This window comes from Dufourea novaeangliae, unplaced genomic scaffold, assembly GCF_001272555.1.
Source record: "Dufourea novaeangliae isolate 0120121106 unplaced genomic scaffold, ASM127255v1 scaffold27, whole genome shotgun sequence".
Taxonomy (NCBI): domain Eukaryota; kingdom Metazoa; phylum Arthropoda; class Insecta; order Hymenoptera; family Halictidae; genus Dufourea; species Dufourea novaeangliae.
Genome location: NW_015373897.1, coordinates 224,238 through 249,328, shown reverse-complemented (window position 1 = coordinate 249,328; position 25,091 = coordinate 224,238). Strand labels below are relative to the sequence as shown.

Genomic DNA, 25,091 nt, shown 5'->3' with positions numbered 1-25,091 from the left:
TTGTTAAATAAATTGATATGAACATTATCTACTGATTTAATTTTTAATTGGATAAATCTAAACTGAGAGCAATGTTTCATAACATTCAAAGCGTTAACTTTCCATTAAAAAGCAAACCGATAATCTTTACAACCACATTTTCATCCTTTGATACATTTGCGACTGTACAGTAAGTAATTTAACGAAATATGCAGCAAAGAATTTCATAAGACCTTAATGGGGAACACAATATACATACATATATTTTATATGGTATTTGAAAAATACAAACATTTTTTATTGTACTAATTTTACCGAATGTTAAAACTAAAGTTTCATAAAGTAGGAAGCAAAAAGTAAAGAAAAATGATTTTTATTTATATTAATTGAATTCTCAGTTAGCATCCGTTTTCTTTAGCGCCATTGTATTCTCTGATGATGGACCGCGTGCTTTCGATTGCTCCAAATACCTGATAAAAGAAAATTACAAAAGTTTTGAGTCGACTTTATTTTTTCCATGCTACTTTTTGTTTCAGCGCAAAAACTAAATAAAAAGAAAATAACTAAATGCAATACAATTCAAATCTATACAATTTCTAACAGCAACTTTTCAGCGGTCACAGAAAATAGAAAATGTAGACGTCAGTATGCTCTATTATTAAAACTGCGTTTTAAATCATTTTTGTGCTGAATTATCGTTTTGCACTTCAAAAGACATTGGATCTATATTCAGTTTGTATTAACATCCTTTTGGATAATAGTGTATACGTGCACATATGAATTTCAAGTTCTTATTATTGAGAAAATTAAATTGTTTGTAGTAAATCCTATCCCTCAATAGTTTGCTCTATTTACATTTCATGTTTTAAGTAAAACATTCTACTGTATTCATGCAATTTCTTAAAAATATAATATTCAAATAAAAAGAATTTTACAGAAGTTTCCAATAGCCCGGTTAAGCATTCGGTACTCTTTACCTTGAGTTAAATTACAGGTTGAGTTCCTAGTTTCTTTTATCTATCTACTTAATGTAATGGACAGTTACGATATACGTAGACGAATACTTTGCATTCTACACGATAGGTTTTACACGCAAAATAACGTAGACCGGTAGTTCTGTTCTTTAATGCGCACAAACAGAAATAATAAAATACATAAACGATCGTGTACTACCAAGCAATGAAGCGTTAAAGAATAATATACTGCTTCCTAAATATTGATGCAATTACATGTTGCTGCAAATAAGTGAAAAGTTGCGTGTTACAGGGGTCAAAATCCAACAGTCTACATTTTTTTTATTAAAGGCGATATGACACAACCGTTCTCTGTGTAAGCTTTCTGAGGAAATCTACTGGTAAACTGATAAAGTTCTACGGCACGCTGCATTAACAAATGCTATCGAAATAAGGAAAACTTACGTTTAGAAATAATTGACAGAAATTCACTATGTTGCAATGAAAAATTTCCTCATTTCAAAAACGAAGAAAATTTGTCTACCATTTGTATATGTTTCTAAGATAGATTCGGACTTTAGAATAATAAATTCTGGTTATGAATTTCTCATTAAGATATTCCGAAATTGAATGTATTTGTATCAGAAACGAATTATTGAAAGTACAATCTATCCAAAATTTAAATAACGTGTTTCATTTAATGAAACGGTGCGACGAATGAAGTTTTATTTACTTCCAGTTCTTGCAAATCAGTTATATGAAATTGCATATTTGCATAAACGTTTGCTATCTATTCGTTAATATAAATATTATTACAAGCAAGTCAAAATGACTTGTCAGTACACTCTTACAACGACGATTAAAATGTTATAACAATACATCTTCTCAGGTCTTTTGCAACTTTTACTACGATATGAAAGAGAAGAAATTAGTCAATTTATAAATTCGTAAATTTTCAAAAATTTGTCATGTTCATCGACCGATCAAAGTAGTTATGCGTTTATCATCGGTAGTTCTAGTGTTAAATGTTGTACATAGTTTCTTAGTGACGTGTCATGCTTCAAACGTGCTCTTATAGATTTATAATAAATGTCCAGTCAATTCTTTCGAAAGTTTGCAATTTCTTTGTAGTATGATTCCTCGAAGTCGCATAAATACGCGCTCGCGGTTCAATATTATCTTAACACGTTCCGTACCCAGGCATTTTCCCGTGGTTTTCCATTCAACTCACGTGGACAGTTGATGTGCTGACAATATAACCTCAGAAACGTTTATATTAACCCTCGCGTGACAGACGTGAAAGCCGATGACCGGGTTACACGTGACCCATACCATACACTACAGTATACTATATAAAAACATTACATTTGTGTGCAACAATTTGTAAAAAATAATAAACAATGTGCAATTTTTGTAAAAATTCATTTTTGTTCATTCGCCAGACATATTCTCATTCCTCAAAATTAAAGTGACCCAGCTATTGTTGTATTTGATTGATTATATTAACATAAACATGTCACGCAAAGTGACATATGTAATAAAATGATTATTTTTATTGAATAATCAGAAGTAATCAATATTATCGATGCTTACATCGGAATTTTTTTACGGGCGTACGGATATATTAAAATAATTGGTGTTTTAATATTTACTCCAAAATGATTATAATCGATTTAGTTTCGAACTCAGTAAGTATAGGAGACAAACATTTTCGTCGCATTTTGAATAGTGAGAAAAGTAAGTATACTTATTTTGTATCATATTCACAAATCAATAAAATTGTATTTAATAACGTTTGAAATATGTTATCGCGATTATTGACTGAAAGTGTACTAATATTGAATCATAAAAAAAACTGCCGACAGATATTCATTGTCTATTTTATGAAAAACTGAAATGAAAGGGAAATTTGTTTAACTCATTCAGGGCCTCAAATGAAATAAATATTAATAAAAACTGAAATATTAAACGTTTCAGTATATCGGGTTTTAAACAATTCAATGTACTATAAATTCCATAAAATTTACAACACACTAATTATAAATGTCGAATATATCATAAAACACGGTAGTTTGTGCAGGATCGCAGGTTGCATAAAGGAACCGGGAATTATGTAAAACGCAGAGATATTACGTAAAACATTTCCGTTATGCTAATTATAACATCTATTTTCGACACTGACCAACAGGAGCATCCAGACAACGGAAATGCTGATATTTTTTGCTAACAGGAACCACGTAGCTTTTTCCCATTTTGTTGCTGTCTCTATTATTATAGGGATTAACAGAATCACCGTGGTCATGCTTAACGCTGCGAGTAATCCGAGTAGGGGAACCATTATAGGGACTGCGATGGCCAATAATGCTGTATTTAGGAAAAAATGAAATTCATTATAGGAAGAAATGAAAATATTAAATTTGAAAATGAAATATTTAATCTGTGCAAACGAAAATATTTAGTCTCTATCTACAGATTTATCACTTGTGTTAACAGTAAATCTATCAATTCAATGAAAATGTAAAGTTATGTAATGAGTTTTATCATCATTTTTATATTCAGTATTTTGTAGATACTATACAGGGTGATTTACTTAATGTGACCACTCCAACTACATGAAAATTATCGGCTATGTGAAAAATATATTTCATACAAAAGTTACACGACACCAACGGGGTCATATAATGCAATAACATGTTCCCCTTGAGACTATGCAACTTTTGTTTAAAATATTTTTTTCATATAGGTAATAATTTGAGAAATTACAGTGGTCATGTTCGAATCAAGTTTAAGTTACATTTTAGATGTACCAATAAGTAGTCATTTGTTTGTGCAATTCTGTAGTCGTCTCGAAATAACTTAAATACCTATCATATTTTAACAATATTTGTTATTGGTTCTCATCATCCTTCGACATTTTGACTGAACAGAAGATTAGAAAGGTATTCTGAATCTAAAATGTATTTCCACCATATTGAAACAATAGTGAATTGTTCATTGATACATCTAATATTATTTAGCGCGTAAACGTTTGAAGGTACTTTCACCGTGTTGAAAACTTGCATTAAATTTTCGTGATTGGAAACAACGTAGAAGTGTAATAAATAGCAGTTTATGAGAATTTTAATTCATCACTCAAAGATGATCGAAATTAGGATACATTACGTGTGAACTAATGAAGATTATCACTTACTTGTTAACAATATTCCACTTAAACGAAAGGTAGCTTTGCAGTACTTGTAGGTCTCATATTTTGGCTCGATTATCGGCCATAATATCGAAATTGGCACATAGTAGGTTAATCCAAACGAGAAAAGGACGGACAAAGAGACAGCTATTTTAATCGACTGCGCTAGACTGTAATAGTAATAATTGTCGTTTAATATTAAATCCTTGTGTTAATGACAAACTTAAGAGAACATATTCAAATTTTATAAATATGTAAATTTCAATATTTTGGGCGTTAGTATAAAATTCTGTGGTTCGACATATGTATGTTAAATCATCTGAATTGTCGTAACAATTGAAAAATTATTTACGTAATAAAGGTAAAACATAAATAATGGGTATTGAATATATACTAATAGGTATGTTTACACAGTATGTATATTCATTTTGTCGTATAAAAATAAAATAGAATACTATACGTTTGTACAGAGAATTATATCTATATAAGAAATGAGTCTTTCAAAAGTCAAAGTAATGAACTCTGTAACGTTTCATAATACAGATTTATTCAAAAATCTATAAAATAAGTAGAAATATATTCCCCCTACTAAAGACTTTGGTTATATTAAGACTACTTAATTGTATTTAATATATATGTTTACATTACAAATGCATCGAATCTGCAGTTTGTTGAAGTAAGTTGATAACGTTAGTCATGAAACAAAACATGAGCAGTAGACTCTTTACGAACACTTCCCTTATGCTTTGAGAAGTAGATTGATGCATTTTTAATACTGCACGTTTGAAAATTAAACTTGATCCTCCTTCTTCAAGAAAATACTTCAGAAAAAATTGAAAAGCGTACAGAAAAAAACAAGCTGAAATTTTGATCCGGATAAAAATACTAATTCTGTAGAATGTAGAACAAATCAATTTTAAACCTATATTATATGGAGTGTAAACAAAACAATATCTTAAGTAATCGAGCAAAGTATTAAAAATATTTTCAAAAATATATTTCTTTTAAAAATCACTTTTAAATCGTTTTCCAAGTGGTATAGAATTTTAAGTTTAAAATTTGACATTCTATAATAGAACTATACCTTTTCATGCTGCTTTTTTGTGTTAAAACTACTTGAATAAATGTATCAGAAATTATTAAATATTTTTCATTTGTAGATTTATTGCAGAAATTATTCATTCAAATAAATAATAAAATATTATCTATTTACAAGTCATGTAATAGAATAATGCAAAGTGAATTCTCCTAATTTTACATACAATAATTTAAAAGTAACTTCTGTCTATTTCGAAATTAATTATTTATCAAATGCGCGTGCACTTGATTACAACTTCAATTTATCCCATTGAAATTGATCATTGGCAATATTACTCAAAACACTTATTGACCTGTTAGAGCAGAGTGTAACTTTGAAAACCAGTTTTACCATTATTATGCTAAAGAAAAAATGTTTTTCTGAGAAGACATTGCAAGACATGGAAAATGTCCGGTCACGCTGTCCCCAGTATGACATTAAAAGCACAAACCTATTTTTGAAAAAACTAAAAACTTCAAAATGGAAAGTTTAAGTTCCATACACGCAACTGGTCAATAGTAAACAGTATGTACGGATAACAAATTTTTTGAAAAATCAGAAACGTGACTAATGTTAAATTAAAATTTTTGTTTCAATTGAAATGTATTTCCCTGAAATTTAATTCTGCAATACAAATAGGAATAATGATAATAAGAATAATAAAGGTATATTATTGAATGTAAAAATATACCCATTTGATATACATTTTTCAGAATTTTATTATAATAAGTTTAACAAAAGAACAATCTGAATAAAATGAAAATACTATCGTGTAGATAGATAATATTAATAACTGTAATTCATATTATATTCATTTCATTCATTCTGTCTTATTCTATTCGTTTTGCTTCGTCGAAAGTGTTAAATAAATTATCTCATCGTTACAAACAGATTTATATCAGTTTCAAAAAACATATTTATGCAGTTCTATCCATACACAGCCGAACTTCTTTTGATCAATTCATGAGAATATTGTACTATATTAACTTCGTTATTATAAATATAAAAAGAAGACATCTATTTGCAACTGAAAGTACCTTTAACTCATTTTTCTCAAAATTATACTGTATCATTTTTTTAAAATAACGTCACGATACGTGTATTTTATGTTTACGTAATAATCACCCTTTGTCTTGTCGTGCTAGACAGCGACCAATAGTTACACGAACGCATGCACCGTGAGAGGAAAATACGACCGGTTGATAAGCATCAACGTAGGCGAATAGATTTTTTAATTCGGAGCAACCGAAAGCGAAAAGCATTGAATGGAATGTAACGCGTGCACACGTGCGTGTATAGAAATAACGAAACGACGCTCGATAAGGAAGTTTGCATGATAAGGAACACCGTCTAACACGTGTAAATACAGATACTGAGATTCTTGAGGGACGCCTATACACGGCCTATATACCAGAAAAATGTATTAATCGAGGTTGAATAAATCGACATAATTCTTTTTCGTGTATTGGGAGATTGAGAGTCAAGGATACCTGGGGAATGTACATTTCGACGATGATACGTATGTTATCGTTATTAAGTATGTTGTATGTATTTGTAATCTCAACGAAGAAAGGTTTACTCTTTTTGTCGTTTTATATTTCACTGTGATAAGTTTCAATATACGATCATGTATTTTGCTTGCTTCTTCTAGTGAAGCAGATTTCTTTCTCAGAAGAATTCCTTCGAAAAATTTGACGAATTTTTGTTGCGATGGGCAAATATTTATGATCGGTAATGTACATACATATGTCTTTTTAGTTGGAACCAATTAGGCGTAACATAGTTATCAATTAGACTGTGGATGTTCGTGCAAGTTCACACTTTTTGGAGTAATTTATAAAATTATAAATGGAAACATGTTTTTTTTCGATGAACTGTATTTTTAGGTGAAGAAAAAAATTAAGTTTGTGTTAAACATTATTGAATTTACTTTAGGTAGGCTGCGAATGTATTTATGTGTTTATTGAATATGAATTATGCGTAACACAATCGAACGTTATCTGCAATAATTAATATAACTATTGCGTTAAAACATTTCTTATTTAGTGGAATACATAATATGCTTCCTTGATTCTAATTTTTGTAAAATGAATACTACTATGATAATGGGAGTTGACATATATTCTATATGTATATTAAATATATTAATAAATAATTCTGTATTATTTCCCAAAGAAATTATTATTTCCAAGAAAAAGAAAAACACGTAGTCCCTCAATAATATTTAATATTTCCATAAAAAAAAATCTTCCCAATTCCACATTCAAGAGCCAATTATCACACAACAAAGCAATTCTAGAAATTCAACATATTTTGCAATTATACCAGAGACAATAGAAACCTTAAGTAGAATAACAAATAGCGATTTAATTCCCATCAATCTAATAAAATACCAAGATTATATAAATGCTTTCAGTGTCTGAATTTTATCTGTTTCTCCATATTCTTTTCTTCATACCATCATTAATGGAACTAAGGTTCGCAATACTATTTGTACTGCTCCACTGATTACATACTTAGTAGTAATCTAAGTACGTCGAATTTAGTCTCGTGGTGTACAAAACTCGAAGAGCATCGTTACGCTCGATACTTCTCCTAGTCGTTACCAAAAAGACGAATGAAACGAAGACATTTCAGGTGATAATTGCGACTCGGCTACCGTGCGTATGTATTTCGTGTAATTAATTTCTAATCTCGTCATATATCATTGAGCTCGTTCAAACAACTCAGAAGATCGGAATGCAATACAGAACAATAATATAAATCGCAATTTTCTGTACACAGCTTACTGAAATCCTTATAATCCTAAGGCCTTTTTCTTAGATATCTACGTCTATCTCGAAACGACGGCTCCGGTAATGAAACATTATTAAACTCCTTAATCTGCTGGTATTAATCGACGACGACTACATGCTGACCTTTCGATTCTGTTTTATTGATTAAAATCACAGGTATATCGTTCCGTGCATCAATTCTATTTCAGTATGCTACGATACGATTACGAGTAATTCCCGTTGTAATCTACAGGGTGGATTATATGAATCGTCGACTGGTTGCTTTTGGAGGCTATTGCATCGGAGTTTCCTATATCTGCATTCCTTCAGAAAAATTGATGTCACCTTTTGCCTTTTAAAAAAAACTATAGCATTTTAAAAATATGTTTCATTAGAACGAATCGTGAGAAATCCAACGACTAAAAATATTTGTCACAAACAAACACAAATAACTTCTGTTGCATTTTTTACGTTATTTCTGTCTTTTTGATAATATATTTATAGCTGTTTGGTTTCTCATGATCCATTCTAATGAAAAATGTTTAAAAAATGATATAGTTTCATTTAAAAAACAAAGGTAACGTCTTGGACTTGATCCTGATAACAGCCCGAATTGTCATTATAAACTTCAAACTGAAAATTCCGATTTATCCATATTTCTAATATTGGTCTATAGTTTCTACTAGCTAATTTACACAAAAATGGAATACCAATTAGTAAGAAAAATATGCAAAAAAGTGTTAACTTTTAATACATTGTTTAAAGAAATTGGTATTTCGAAAAACTATTTAAGTAGTTATTTTTATTACTAAGAGGCATCCCATTTTTGCTAGCAAAAATTTTCTTTAAGTTGAACAGTTTGCGAGTTATTAAGAAAAATGTATTTTTCACCTCCGACTTTAAGTGCTGTTTTCACCCCCTAGGTATAAATGTCAGCAACTAAAAAGAACACGTGTTAAATATTTTTCAAAATACTACCTCTGTACCAAATTGCACAAAAATCGGCGTGTTTGTTTTGACTGACGTCCCGTGTTAGCTCATTAAACCAAGTATAAATATAATCTAATTTATTGAAAAGTGCACAATAATTAAATAAGTATGCAATAAAATACAAGGTGTACCCCAAAAAGGCACGAAACTGGTCCTCTAAATATATTTATTAGCAGCTCCACTGCAAATCAACACTATCTCTATCAAAACAGTTCCTTTAACTTTAGAAAGTTAGACACCGATGGAGATGTCATAAGTTCCAAAATGACGACCCTTGGGATAGGATTTGATTTTTGGGGACAGAAAGAAGCCACATGGACTCAGATCAGGAAAGTGAGGTGCCTATGGAACCATAAAAATACCCTTATTGGACAAAAAGTCGTTCACAGAAACTTTTCTTGAATGCTGCATCATGACTAGAGTGCGGATATTTATGCATTTATAGAGTTCCTTAACTTCAAAAACTCAATAAAAGAATGGGTTTAATGAAGTCTAATACTATTCCTGGGTTGTTAGTAATGTAGCAAAGCCTCTTGTACAGAATTCAAAATTCTACCCCATTTTAATCTTCAGATATTAATATTGGAAATTGAATGAAAACCTCGAATAAGAGTCTATAGCATTGGGCAAAGTTGAATTAGCAAGACAGTATCGTTCTACAGTCCCTGCTGATCGTTTTAGTACACAGGTGCGACACTTTGTCAAAAGGCGATGTGATGTTGAACACAAGAAACACATTGGGTGTTTGAAACTTATGGAAGAAAGGTCTAAAACACAGGTTAGAATTAGGGAGTTTAAATGTTACGACCCCTAGCTGTTCTGTTGGTTGTTTCAATGAAATAAGGGTCTAAGGTACAGGAGAAATTCATCTCAACGTACCGAATTCAGTGTAACTTAAAAAACCGCTTTTTCCCAAAATGTACCAAAAGTACTTTAGACTCTTATTCGAGGAGTTTCATTCAGTTCTTAATTTGCATAAACTTCCGCAGCCTAAACATGAGAACACTTCCTACCGCACTCCCTGTGAACGAGTTTTTCTCCAATAAGAGTATTCCTGTGTTCGAAAGCTGCCTTACCCCTGTAATCTCAGTCCATATGACTTCTCGCTGTTCCCAAAAATCAAAACATACCTCAAGGATCGTCATCAGACAACATCCAGAATGTTGTGACTAGACTGCGAATTTTATGTATTTGTAGGATATACAACTGATTCAAATTCCCTACAGTAAGGAGCGTAATTCAGTTTAACGTGGACTTTCTTTCACCTGGAACCTAATTGAACATATTTAATAGGAAAAATTATTTTTTGATTGACTCCAGTTTCTGTAAATTAACTGCTAAAACTTCATATTTCCATGAACATCCGCAGTCTAGTTCTGACAGACCAATTGAAAGCAGTTCCAATTGAAGACATCTGGCACTGTTGCCAGTAGAAACAATGACTACGGCGGTATATGTTCTCATGAAAACTATTTTGAAGGGAATTAAGTTAGTTTGTAGCTGAGTTATTAATAAATAATTTTAGAGAGCCAGTCTCATTACTTTTCAGAACAACTTAGGGATAAATCGATAACGTCAAGGTATCGATATTTTTACTCATAACTTGTATCGAAAAAAAGTATCGATGGCTACTCAGTATCACATCCAAAGTATCGATACCTGCTTGTATCGAAGGAAAATGAATGCAAAGTTCTTTTTTATTAATATAATATATTTTAATCAGAGTTGAGCAGAAGTTGATTCGAATAATACATAGTAAAAAGCCTACAGTATCTGAACTTTCTTAAACAGATAATGAAATTAAATAATTGTTAAACATCGACTTATTCAGGAAGAAGTATTATTTTGTTAGAAAAATTGAAATTTCCACGTTCAAACGATTAAAAATAACTAAGTACATTGTTTATCTTTTATTTGTTATTCGGAACTCTTTATCTAGGTAATGAATTTGCTCATCTCTGATTTTAACGAAGATATATTTTATTAATGAACATTTATTAACGAACATTTATTAACAAAGTAACGTAACTGAACGACAACCACGTTCACGTTCATTAGCTTTCATATCGATTACTTGCTCCATTCGATATGAGTACTTGTTTTCGATACCGAGTATACATATCGCAACCAAAAGTATCGAAACTAAAAATACTCGATATCGAAACGACAGTATCGATTATTTATTTGTATTTACTTGGTTCGATTCATGCCTAGACACACCTCGTACGTCGACAATACTGATAACTCAATACTATTATCCGGCCACACAGTAATTCTGCATTATGCTGTAAATCACATTATGAACACACAGTGTAATTGATTTCTCTTCTATCAATTCATCATACAAAGATATCGACTGATTACTATCGGGACCAGACACAATTTGACTGACGATTACAATTTATTTATTATTATTTATATTAATTACTCTTCTTTTTACCATGTAATTATTAATTAAATCGAAACATGTTTTATTCCACTCGATAATATATGCAGTTTCTTAAATAAATTTTTTACTGATTTCGTCGGTCTATTGTTTCACAAAGAAAGCGCTGCAATAATCATTTTGTTGGACCTTTCAGGTTTATTTTTGTACGAAAAGTCACTATAATCTGAATTACGTTGCAAGGCACATTTCATAAAATGAAAATACAAGCTTATGAATTTGTAAAATAGATTGTAAACACTATTTTCTGTTTAAATCATGAAAAAATGGTGTGTTTCTGTATCGGGGTCTTCGTTGCGGAAATAAGATTAAAATTTACCTACATTTTTATCGAATGTTCCAGTCCTGTACATTTTGTTAAAAACTGCGATTTTAAGATGAATTATGGAACGACTTGATTAACGTGTTTGTAATCATTGTGCCCTGACGTTATGATTTATGTATTGATAATTTTGACGCATACATACAATTTGGACACACACAATGGATTTAATTTTTACTTCTTAGATCGGGAGAAACATATCACTGGAATGCTAGTAGATAAACCATGTTTATGTTTACACAATATGAAAACAAAAGAAAAATATTGCTTAAACAGGGAAATTCTGTTTTTTTTTCTTTATAGTTGGATAATTAAAAAGTTTTGTTAACGTTTTATAATTACAACTCGTACATGAATCGTTTATGTTAAAAAATATTGACATGTTCAGATTAACTCGTCGTTTTCGTTATCTATTCTATGGTGAAACTATGTCAATTTTTATTTACATTATATTATGGCAAAATTGAAATACAGGGTGAGTCAGTAAGAACTACTATCTAAAATAACTCATTACCTACTGCTGTATCAGAAAACGTTTTAATGAATTATGTAGCATTTTAAGGGACGCATCAAATAGACACAATTTGATTTTTTTGTACCTTATTTCTGTTTAGATATCAAAGTCACCTTGAGTTTTAACAAGGTCAATGCATCTTTTTTTAATACCATCACGCTATAGGTCACTGAATTCTTTCTTCCATCGACAATAATATAGTGGAAAAAAATGCACTGACCTTGAAAAGACACAAGGTCACCTTGATAGCTAAAAGAAATAACGTATAAAAAAATCAAATTGTATCCATCCGATGCGTCCCTTAAAATTCTACATAATTCATTAAAACATTATTTGATACAACCAATAGATGACAAGTTATTTTACACAGATAATAGTTCTTATTGACTCAACCTGTACATTAACAGTGACCGAATCTACCCGTGCAAACAGTCAGTAAATAAATAACAAATACTACCTTTGTCCTTACATTATATATTTTTTTATAAATGAACCAAATCTATGTTTATATGAATTAATTGTTCATATGTAATTCGTGCGTATGTATACGCTAAATATTATACTTTCAATAAGACACTCCATAAAAGGTGCAAAAAAACTTTTTTTTCGATCGTTCGGTGTTTCACCAATCTTCAATTGCATAAAAAATTTCTTTTTGGCGATTACAGAAAAATTAAACTTACTAGAGAGCCCGGGAAAAAACATTTATCAATAATTTCTGATTATTTTTTATCAAAAACAAACTCATTGGGTCATTAATCTGTCTGTAATTGGGTCACTTACCCTATTCGGAAGAATATCCAACTATTTTTCTTCTTGAACTAGCTCTAACCAACTCCGATCATATAATTCTTTGAATAATAACTTGTGTCCCGATGACCAACAAATAAGTACCCCTTTTTTTGTTATTGTGTTAAAAATTCTCTACACAACAAAATGCGTTATATTATTCGAATTTCAAAAATCAAGACAGTAGAATTACAAATATTGTCCAAAGAAAATTTGTGTCTTCATCGAACCCAAGCCAGCCTAAGGAACTTTCCGAATTCTTTCGACTACGGTGTAAACTGAAAATAGAAATAATTAACTCACGTGTCCTCTATCGGCAAGTTCTTGATCACCGTGTCGCAGGTGGTGTTCATGTACTTGTTGTAACCGAGGAAGCCAAATGCCGTGTAAAGACAGGTATTAAGTAGCATGTTGAATACAATCAACCGTGGCAGGTGTAGCGGATGCTTCATCGTGTTCTCCAGAGGCATGCAGATGGTCATATTGTGCAGAGCGTAGAGCATCAGGCTACAGTACATCGGGACTGGCCATGGATGTGTGAATGCTTGGAGCCTTCCGGGATCAGGAAAATCGTCGATGAGGTAAGTCAGCAGGAAACCGATTATGGAAAAAGGTGCGAGATACGTCAGGTTCGGCACGAAGCCAAGCCCACAGATGAAAGGGAACATTGCCAATATATAGATCCGTATGTCCATTTCGAAGCTGGAGAAGAATTCGATCACCTGAAATCAAAGTTGTTAACCGATGTTACATCGGTTTCATAAAAACAGAGTTGATCATCCGCAAGCACGGACCCTTTTTTAAGTATTTCATGTATAGTAGGACCTTCATTATTGGAACACGATTTAATCGAATATCGCTTAACTCTTGTGCACTATTTGGGTTAATTATATAATTTCAATGGTTTGGGTATTGTTGGAATTTCCAACTACAGGAAATCCTCGATGAATGTTCGAAGATTTCTCGGTAATGACAAGGAGCGGTTTCCACGTGTAACGCTAACTTTTTAACCCTCCGAGTACGGTCCCTGGGACACGCGGTCTCGAGTGCGACACGCACGCAGTGACGGAGTGTCGCGTAAATCGCATAGCGACCGATGTTTGTTTACATGCGAACGACCGGGCCAAGACGCTGCAGAAGGATTGACTAATAAATATAATTTGTTTTATAATTCACGAGATTTTTATTCTAGTTGGTGTAATAAGAACCATGAAAATCCAAATGTAATGTGAAACCAGCTGATCATTACATTGTATACATGGTGACGGTGGCTCGAGCTCGAGCTCGAGCTCGAGCAACCGCAACTGCGTAATAATATCGGTGAAGGTCTCGAGCTCGAGCTATACCGGCACTGTGTTAGTACAGTGTCGGTGAGGGCCTCAAGCTCGAGCCTCGCCATCGTTGAAGAAATGACATAGGGACCGGTGACCGTGTTTCCGTGCTCGGAGGGTTAATGAAGTTTAGCAGAGTGATAGAGCTTGGTTTCTGAAACCAATGATATTTGTTTCAGCAACATACGGCCCTTAGTTTATGAAATATTTAATCTTCAGTGCCGAAGAGCCTTCTAACACTTATCGAGGATTTATTGTACGATTAAGTGATTTGGTATTGACGATTAAGCAAACTCGGAAGAACTACTCTTCTTATGAAAGGGACAAAACTAACATTTATCATATATTAAATCTCAACACCTGAAGCTACGATTTACAAGTCACAAACATGGTGATCGCGGTATTATTATGCAAAGAACGGTCCTCATAGCATCATTTATTATATCTTTAAAATCAAAGGAGGTGTGATATCTGTTTTTTTTTAACTTATTTACTTTGGATAAAGAAATCATCTGGTCAAATTATGTTTGATGCAAAGATCACTTTGATTTTTTCCATTGTAACTGTGAACGTTTCCCAAATAGTAGTATATAGGGGGAGTTCCCCTAGCCACGGACGGCACCTAGTATCGAACATTAGCTGTATGTTCGACAACTGCTACGCGAAGGAGTTAAAGACCAGAAGAACAACTTGAGAACCGAATTTGAAACGACAAATAGACCCAAGAAGATGAAGAAAACCAGTGCATTAATATCGAAAAACAAAATCAAAGAAACTGTCTGTTTGCTTAGAAAGCAATAATGAAGACTAAATTCAATGCTCCAACTGCCAAGTTTGGGCTCACGAGGTTTGTGTCGACATTTCTGAGTGTTCTGGTGATTATATTAATTATATTTGATATATCACAAATCTATAATATCAGTATATCAATATATCAATATATCACAATACATCAATATATCACAAACTTTGTGATCGTTGTAAACTATTTTGATGCTGTCCTGCAGCCAAACTTCAATGTTAATTTTATTTGAATATTTTGTTCCCTTACTTTGATTTCTATTGTTGTTAACTTATAATTAACCAGTTAAGCACATATCCTGGGTTAACTTGTTATCGATTTGATGTAAAGTGTCCTTTACTCCGAGTTAACTTGAGCCTGTTGAATGGATTGAATTTATACAAAATCGACTATGTATATTCACGTGACCAAATGTTTCGTTTTTGTTTTTACTGGCTATAATCGGACTTCAGTTTGTCTATTTGTACTATTTTCATTGTTAATTTGTTTTCAATGGTTCAACTGGTGGATTTTGTAATTTTTAGAGAGGCGATATTTCTTAAACTAATTGTAGGTACTTTTCTGCAATTCTAATCATGACATAATTAGGCATATTATTCTCTTACTAAACCGATAATAAAAAAAACATAGGTGATCTTTGTCAGGTTTTTGTAAAATAAGTCTATCCTTATGTGGCTAATGCAGAATAAAAATAAAATAAAGTATTATTGTTTTATTTATCTAAGGAAAATCTTAAGTGTCCACCACTAGGGGAACTCCTCCTAAATACTGCCATTTAGCACTAGAATTAACAGCGTTGAATGTCATACTAAATTAAATTGTATAATATAGTAATATACATAACATTTAGAACGATTTAGCATAATATAGTGTAACATAAAATGTATAATAAATTAAAAGCCAACACAAGTTCCGCCAAAAGCACTATTATAATTTCAGTAATTGTGAAATACCACATCTGCAATCCATCATTTTGAAGGGTTTAGTAGTTCCAGTGTTAAATGTGCATTTTAAAAGATTGACGTGCATGCTTCGAAGCATTAAACGAATCTTATTATGCGTTCCAATGAGGATTTCGTAAATGTGGTAAGAATCAGATTGTGGTCGCAGGACCGTTTCTTCGACATGCATCGGCGAATCGATCGAAATAAGAAATCTTCAATGCCAGAAAAACAAGGTTGATTTTGTAATTCGGAGTAGAAAGTTTCAATCTATAAAACTGAATGATGCTAATTACGATCTTAGTAACATAAAAAATATCTTTGCGCCAATAATGAGTGTGTAAATTAAAATCTTGTATATGATCGTTGATTCATGGATTTCTGTCTGCACTCGAGTTCAATAAATACATTTTCCACATTTTTCATAACCCTCAACCGTACATAAATTACATCTGATATTCTGTTGTTTGGTTTTAATCTTATTATGATCTCTTATTTCGAGAGCTTATAGTGACGGCCAAAAGAAAGTTTAAAACTCACGTATTTATGCATACAGATTACATTATATTTGTTTATTTATAAATAAATATTCCTTTCATATAAATGATTTCCTCTGAAGAACAAATTCATGCCTCTGTAGCAGATATTTGTCTGTTCTCTGGAAAAATGATGAAGGGAAGAGTATGTTTGAATATTCACTTGTAACAATGTAATTGAAAAATTATAGATCGTTAACATACATGTTGTCATAGCAAACACACGAAATACGTTAATGAAAAGGTGTATTCAAATCCATACACATATGACGAAATAACTATGTATTTCTCATGCTATAAACTACATACAGTAAAGGCTCCATAAGAGTTGGATAGGAAGTTCCTCGTGAGAGTTTCTACTTCATCCCCACCACTTCGTCGAACATGTCAAGCACATAATTTATTGCCCCCCTCCCCGCTTTTGGGGAGGAAAGACAGATTTGTGTGATGTTGAAACGCATCGCGATGCACCGTGAAAGTTTCGTAGTGGTTCCAAGTTTCAAACTCCTCTGGACCCTTTACCGTACTCCGTCATTTTTACATATGTACATTTGTATTAATTTATTGACTTTATACAATGTATATCATTGAAAAAATGTACTTCTTCTCTGTTAACTTATAATTGATTTTGTTATAAACTGCCTCTTTTAAACCTTGTTATAGCCGTCACTGTGTATGTTTACAAACCTACTATTAAAGGTAAAAGTTATAAAAAATTGCAATACTGTAGAAATTGACTAGGATCTACTGCGTTCATACTTTTACTCAGAATAATCTTGCAAAGAATCTGTCAAAATGTCTGACAACATTTTTCTCAATGTGTGTACTAATAACATAATAATTATCATTTATGACCACATAATGGGTACGATATTAACCCTCGTGCATTGTTCAATAAATTATTGTATTATAATTCTTTGTATTAAATTATTGTATTAAAATTTACATTTCATTTGATCCTTCTATATTATACAATTAAAGAAATCTATTCACGTTTCATTTGGTCCTTTTATTCTACACTATAGAAGGATCAAATGTAATGTAAATATATTTCTTTAATTCGACATTAGTTTAGACCAAGTTGAATTTAAGGAATTATAATACAATAATCTATACAGAGTGGTTCACCTAACGTGATCACTTCAATTACTTGTAAATTATTAGCTGTACGAACAAATATTATAAACAAAATTTGCATTTACATATTAAATTTATACAGGACATATTAAACAACATCATATTTTTTATCATGTTACATTTTTATCAAGATATAACGGTCACCTTCAGTGTTTTAAATAGAATACCCAATATTTCATTCCGAATTTCGATAAAGTATGAAATACTGCATAAAAAAGTATTATATCGTATAGAGTCAGTTCTGAGATATCAGTAAACATTTTTAACATGTCGATGGGATTCTTCCAATAAAAATGAGATCAAACATAACATAATTTGGACCATATTTCTTTATTAATATTAATAATAATTTTTCATACAGCCAATAATTTACGAGTAACTGACGTGTTCACGTTCTGTAAACTAGTGTAAACCATCCTGCATATACCGTATTAACTACTGATGTCAAATTAATTTACAAGTTTCATTAATAAAGAATACAATTAAAAATAAAAAGCCTCAGTTTGTATTAGATTGAGCTGAACAATCCACAAGGATTGAACCAAGAAATAAAAAAAATGATCGATTGTTACACCAACTGAAAAGTGGGTCCCGCGACCTCAGTCTGAATCCATGAATGGATAAGAACGTTACGACTCGTTTCTCACTTGCTGAAAGGAGGTGGCTACGTAGATTGTGTATATCACCACCGCTTGGAAGTGGACGACGCAGACGATGATATTCGTAAACACACCGAAAATTTTCCCGTACTTTCGAATCCTCAGTGGACCGCTCTGTAACGAGACCTCCGCCGTTTTGGCGAAATCCAGCATCGGTATGCGATTGCGTCTGCATAACACCTGAGCGCATCGCACCTGCATTCAGAGAACTTGTTTTCAAAAGCGATTCGGTACAGTGCGTCACGTGCCACGATTTCTTCTACGATTAATGCTCCCCCAACATTCCTCATATATCATGTAAAAAAAACATTTTATCATATTAAGCTGTATTTAGCTATGCTATAAAGTCATTCCACGCGGAACCAGACACTTTTTGGAGCACTATTTCGGATTGTGCTCACATTTGGGAATTTTGTAGTCTTTAACCATATATAAACATATATTTTAAAAATATATATATTCCATAAATTTTTTAAATTGTTGATTTTACAGGCTGTTTGAAATTTAGGGTCAACCTTTTTTCAATAAATCATAACTAGTGAACTATCAAACTAATCACAATGAGCTTCGTGGGTATTTACAAGTGGAGACATAAGTTTACCAAATAAAAATGATTTCAGTTAGAAAAAATTATTTCTGTACCATTTATTTTGTAATTGTTTTAAAGAAATGCAATTTTATAATAATAGGATCCAATTGAAAAATTGGGTATTTTTCCATATTTAATTAATAAAGCAACAATAATTCAAGAAATTGTGTTCTTTATTGTGCATAATTAACAAAAAGTGACCGTTTTTCGTACACTTTGGTGCAAGTTGGTTGCAGCTCCAGATTTAAAAAATTCACCATACATGGGAAGGAAAAGTCAACTGAATAATTACTGCTTATTGTGTGAAAATATATGTTTTACAATTAATATTTTTTTTGTAATTTGAATTCAAAGCAATAATTTTATAAACGGTTTTTTCTAATTTACTTGACGTTGCTAAAACTGGAGCTGCACCCCTTTAGCTGCAAGGTCCTCAATTTGATATTTCTATATTTTATTTTTTTCGAGATATTAAGTTGACCTTGAGTATTTTCAAAATCAATGCATCTTTTTTTTAATATCACTTTGTTGTCGATGGAAGGATGAATTCAGCGACCAATATTATGATGGTATTAAAACAAAGGAGCATTGACCTTAAAATAACTCAAGATCACCTTGATGTCTCACAAAAATGAGATATAAAAAAATCAAATTGTATCCACCTGATGCGCCCTTCAAAATGCTACGTAATTCATTTAGACGTTTTTTGATACAACCATAAGCTAACGAGTTATTTTACATCGTAGTTCTTATTGACTCACCCTGTATAATAGAACTTCTACTATCCTAATATCATGTATCTTCCTTCATAATCCTTCATATATCACTTAAAGTAATAATGAAACCTTCTTCTGAATAGATTTTTCAAAAACGAAAAAATGAATGCACTTTCTTTACATTAAAGATTTCTACTTTTACTAAAGAACTTGTTCGTAAAGCAGCTTCAAATTGGTATATTATGAGAAATAGTGAGCAAGGAAAATAGAAACTGCGTTAAGTGATTAAATTTAACGCCATCTGGTCTGTTTTGTCTGATTAATTATGTTGCAGTAAATTGACTCTTCCTATGTTTTGTTTGGAAAAAAGGATAACAGACTTTTTGGAATGTTTCATTCTTTGAAACATTATTTTTTTATTTTTTAAAATTATTAAAAAAACTTTTTTAAAACCAGTTAACCCCTATTCAAACGTGATGTAAATTGAACAATACTCCCGTTTTAGATAATTGGCATTCAAAACTGATTGGAACATTATCGAATCACTTATCTATACATTATAAATAAATATTGAGTGTTCTAGATAATTTTGTTAACGTTTTTCTCTGCTATAGAATGTTTATACGTGTACATACATATCTGAGTTTCCACATTGCAAGAAAATGTAAAAATAAAAATAATAATTTCGTTTGTACACTGTATAAGTTTCTGAACTAATTTTTTTTTATTTAAAACTATTAAATGTTCACGAAATTTCAATTTTTTTTCTATGATTGTATAATATTGTGCAGAGTAATTTCTCTTAATTAGTACAAGAAGTACTATTTCATTCTTATTTATTACTTTTTCCCGTTATGTTTAAATTACTGACCAATGTGACAGCAGTATGAGTACACAATAATCCGATGATGACACTGCAAGTTATTGACAATGTGTAGCCCGTTCTCCTAAATCCATTGGGTAAGAAAAGTATCCCTGTGCCGATCGAGGATTTCAGTAGATGCATCAACACAGTGAAATCCCTGAAATAATGTAATAATTTAATTAGAAAGAATACCTTATTCGGTTTTCATGAACATATACAGTATTTATATTAAGTAATATAGGTTACAACGGCGTTATTAATCAATTAGCACCGTTCAATTTTATATACATACATATATGTATACTAAACGAACAAAATGAGAATTAGAATTATTTTGACGATTAATTTAGTAAATAATTACTACTAGACTGTGGATTTCTTCATATAGTGAAAACAATTGTCTAAAATTCTGTATAGTAAAATGTTTAATTAATTTTAACGTAGTTGTTTATTTTATTCAATGAAGTTCTTATTAAACAAATTTCTGATCGATTCTAGATTCTATATACCTATTAATCCATACAAATTTATATTTGCATAAACATACGCAGTTAAATTATTACCGAGATTATAAAATTATAATCTGAAGTCAAAGTCAATTTTGACAAGATCGTTAATTTACGATGTTGTTTATCATGTGTCTGAAAAGCTTAGTGATTCTGGTACATACAAAAACAAATTAAAAGTATAGAATAACATTTTATCTTACGCAGCTTCGTTTGTGACAAAATTAAATTTGGAAATACACCGAACATATGTGCACTAAAATATACCTAGCTATGTCTGTCTAATACTTGCTGTTACGACTTATGACTAGACTGCGGATTTTTATGCAAAATGACATTTTTTTAAGTAATTTTTGAAGACAGCAGCAAAGATAGGAATTTTTTTTTTCTCTGAAATATCTTATTGTGTTCAGAATAAAGTCGAAAACACATTGCACCTATCGAAAGTTTTTTCTCTATTGTATTACACAAAGCTCTATTGGCAATAAATGCATAAAATCCGCAGTCCACTTATGACACTCAAAGACGTTGGTAAACTCTATCGTTCATTTTCTAGTAGCTTCATTATTAAGTAACACTTTGTACGAAATTATTGTGAGAAATAAATAATGATATATTACGACAAATTTATAAACATAAATACAAATAAAAATAAGCAATAATTGACACAGAAGCTATATTCTGTTGTATGCGCACCCGATAAGTTTTCACATTTTCGATTCTTTTTCGAAAAGAAAGTTTTGTATTCTATATTTATTTTCTAGATTTTCGATTTATTTTTGCATTTCGAATCGCCTACTTGTTGCTTGTACCAGAAAGGACGTCAGAACCTGTATAAACGAATTAAAAGATATATTTATTCTACTCGTCAGTTCGACAGCAAAGAGATACTACCAAATAGATTGAAAGTTATTGACTTATAGAATTAACATATCTTTTCTCTATCGTTGCACGTGATTATGTCTTGCCTTATTATCGTTTAAGTGAGAAATAGAAATTCACTCTTGTGTACATATCAATTTGTTCTCTGTTAACATGTACGGCCTTGCAGGAAAAAATTCGTAATTTCACTAACAATAGCAAAGAGTACAAACGAAGAATTGAACGAATTAAAATTTTCGAGCAATATAATAATACTCGAAATAAATTTATTAACATACCTAAAGTTTGAACAATCGAACATTCTTCACATATTTCTCATTTCCCTATTTTTTAAACAACTGTCTGAACATTTTGTCATCTACAAAGTTTCTGTCTGTCTTATATCGAATAATGTATATTAAACTGTACTTTCAGGTACCCAAACATAATACAATTTAGACTGACAAGTTAGTTCACAGAAGATAGTCACTTCTATTTGATGAAATTATGTATTTACCAAAATGCGAATTTTATTTCAAAATTAAGACGAACCTTATCACGAAGGAATGGCAAAACTAAAGATACTGAAAATGCAACAAACGTTTAGACTTAATTGTTAATTCAGAAATATATGAACGAATGTGTGAATCATTGTACGTTACAACCAAACGCCTGGTTACGTGTCCCTTTATTTCCGTTCTAAATTCACTGTAGGTACACCTATCGATACTCTAACAGCCAGGGCCAACGCTACTATTAAGACGTTATAGGCAGTCGCCTAGGCCGTAAACCATGAGAAGGCGCAAAAGTCCAGCCAGTCTGGTTAAAAAAAATTTTTTAAAGTCTTTGACTCATAATTCCAACAAAGATATTGACGCTGAGGATCTCTGCAACGAACTTCAAGCAGTAGCTCGATGACTTCCAAAATCTATGTCATCCGACGAAGTACTTTTCTTTATAGTACAACAAAAATTGGTCGATTGTGTACCTAATATTTTTGTTGCACTAAGAATACTTCTAACAGTTCCAGTATCTGTGGCAAGTGATGAACGTAGTTTCTCAAAGTTAAAACTTATTAAAACTTACTTACGCTCAACAATGTCGCAATACAGATACGTAGATTTGGCAACAATTTCAATTGAATACGACCAAGCTTCAACACTTGATTTGAAGGAACTAGTAGAAAATTTTGCGATGGAAAGAGGCAGGAAAACTTCAATTTTAATGTTATGATCTATGTGTCACTTTTTTTGTGCAATTGATAATAAGTATGTGGGTTCAAATTATTATATTCTTTGTTTACAATTTCAATGTTAAGAAAAACGTAACTAATTTGTAAAATAGAGGGCGTGTTAATTAGCTTTGTCTAGAGCGCAAAATAACCTGGCGCCAGCACTGCTAACAGCTACGCTATTTTCTTTCAAGTCAGAGTAATGCAATCTCACTTTTCATTGCTTGTCAATGGAGCATGTTGAAATACCGTTTCCTTAGAAAAGCAAAAAAAAAAGGAAACTTCAAAGTAAATGATATATAGATTCGTACGAAGTCATTGGACCCGCTGGACGACACGCGACAGGATCGTATTCCTCTTCCTCATTTTCATCCTGGTTTTCCGCGTTTTTCGCTCTGTTGGACCTATCATCGGGACAGAATGCAGAGGGCAATAAATGGCGGTTTCGAAGCGGGTCTCGCGAAGCCTCACTTGTCGGCCATATCACGAGTTCCTCGGAACCCCGCAAGGTCCTTCCCCTCCTTTTTATGCCTTCAGTGAAATATCCGGAAGTATCGTTCTCGGACTTCCAACGATGCCCCCGACAGGTGAAGGCAACTGAATTTTAATTGTCGGCCTCGTGCACTGGCCGTACAACAATTGAATTCTGTAGTTTGACCTGATACGAAGGTGAAACACGATACTTTAATATCACGAGGAGCCAATGCATCCTTTTTTCTTTTATGTTTATTTGTACAAGGTCGTATGATCTATACATATAGGTCATTACCAACCATTTTTATGAAGTGAGGCCACACAATAAATGCAATCACAGAGGAAAAGGAAATGACAATGCTGCTGCTTTTTGATTCTATTATTAATTAATATTTAATTAATTTGTATTATTATTTAATCTCTATTTAATCAGAAATGAAGTGTATGTACTGTGGCTTTATATTGTATACAAACTGTACTATATCATTACATTTTGCAAATGCCTCGTCAACAGGAGTCTCACTTTGTTTCCTGTTCTGTTGTCTGTAGACGTTAAACAAAGTTTCTTCCGAGATTGTTGTGTAAAGTATACCTTCACGTGTAGCTACCATAGCGAAACTAAGTTATTTGGATATCAACTCGGTAAAGTAAAACTTTTATAAGTCTCCAAAACAATTTAGTCGTGTTAATTATTTATTACCCACATTATATTCCATTATATTATATAATTTGGAACGAAATAACGCTTTGTATAATGGGATTTCGAAATTAATTATTTGTCTAATAATAAATTGGATAACACTAGAACCACCAAACCCATCAAAATAACAGATTGCAGATTTACTATTCTACCATTATTGTCCATTACTGGAATTATAATGGTGGTGCTTTTGACGGAATTTATGTTGGCTTTTAATTCGATACAGATTTCATTTCATGGTTTATTATCCTAGATTGTTTTATATATTCTGTATATTATTGTATTATACAATTTAATATGTATACATTCAATGCTGATAGTTCTAGTGTTAAGTGTCATATACCATAATTCACTTGCGGAAGACTAAAAAGAACTAAACCTAACTCAAAACTAAACTCGTTTAAATACGTAAAATCATTATTTACATACCTGACTATTCGACCATGCAGCAAGATAACCTTAATAAATATTTAAGTACAGTTAAGTACAGTAAATAAAACATGGCATGATGAAGTGAGTCGTAATGATAGATTAATATAATATGAAGGTGGTTAGGCTGAATTGATATAAAATAATTTCACACTTAAGAAGTATTCATTCGAAATCTGTAATTGTTACTACAGTATATATTTTTTTATAACATAAGAATAACTGTTTAATTTGAATAATACGTATTTGCAAAGTCCAAGAACTATCTAGAAAGACTGTAGTCTT

The 25,091-nt window shown here is 31.6% G+C and overlaps 1 protein-coding gene across 1 annotated transcript; it reads right to left on the bottom strand.

Annotated features, from left to right (window-relative positions):
* Positions 1–377: 377 nt before the first annotated feature.
* On the bottom strand, positions 378–24,288 carry LOC107193382 (proton-coupled amino acid transporter 1-like). The gene is made up of 7 exons (XM_015582822.1): positions 24,152–24,288; positions 20,612–20,762; positions 18,424–18,630; positions 13,333–13,751; positions 4,123–4,286; positions 3,115–3,296; positions 378–449 (listed from the first exon to the last, which is right to left on the bottom strand). The coding sequence occupies exons 1-7, from the start codon at positions 24,286–24,288 to the stop codon at positions 378–380; spliced, it is 1,332 nt and encodes a 443-aa protein (XP_015438308.1).
* Between the last annotated feature and the right edge of the window lie 803 nt (positions 24,289–25,091).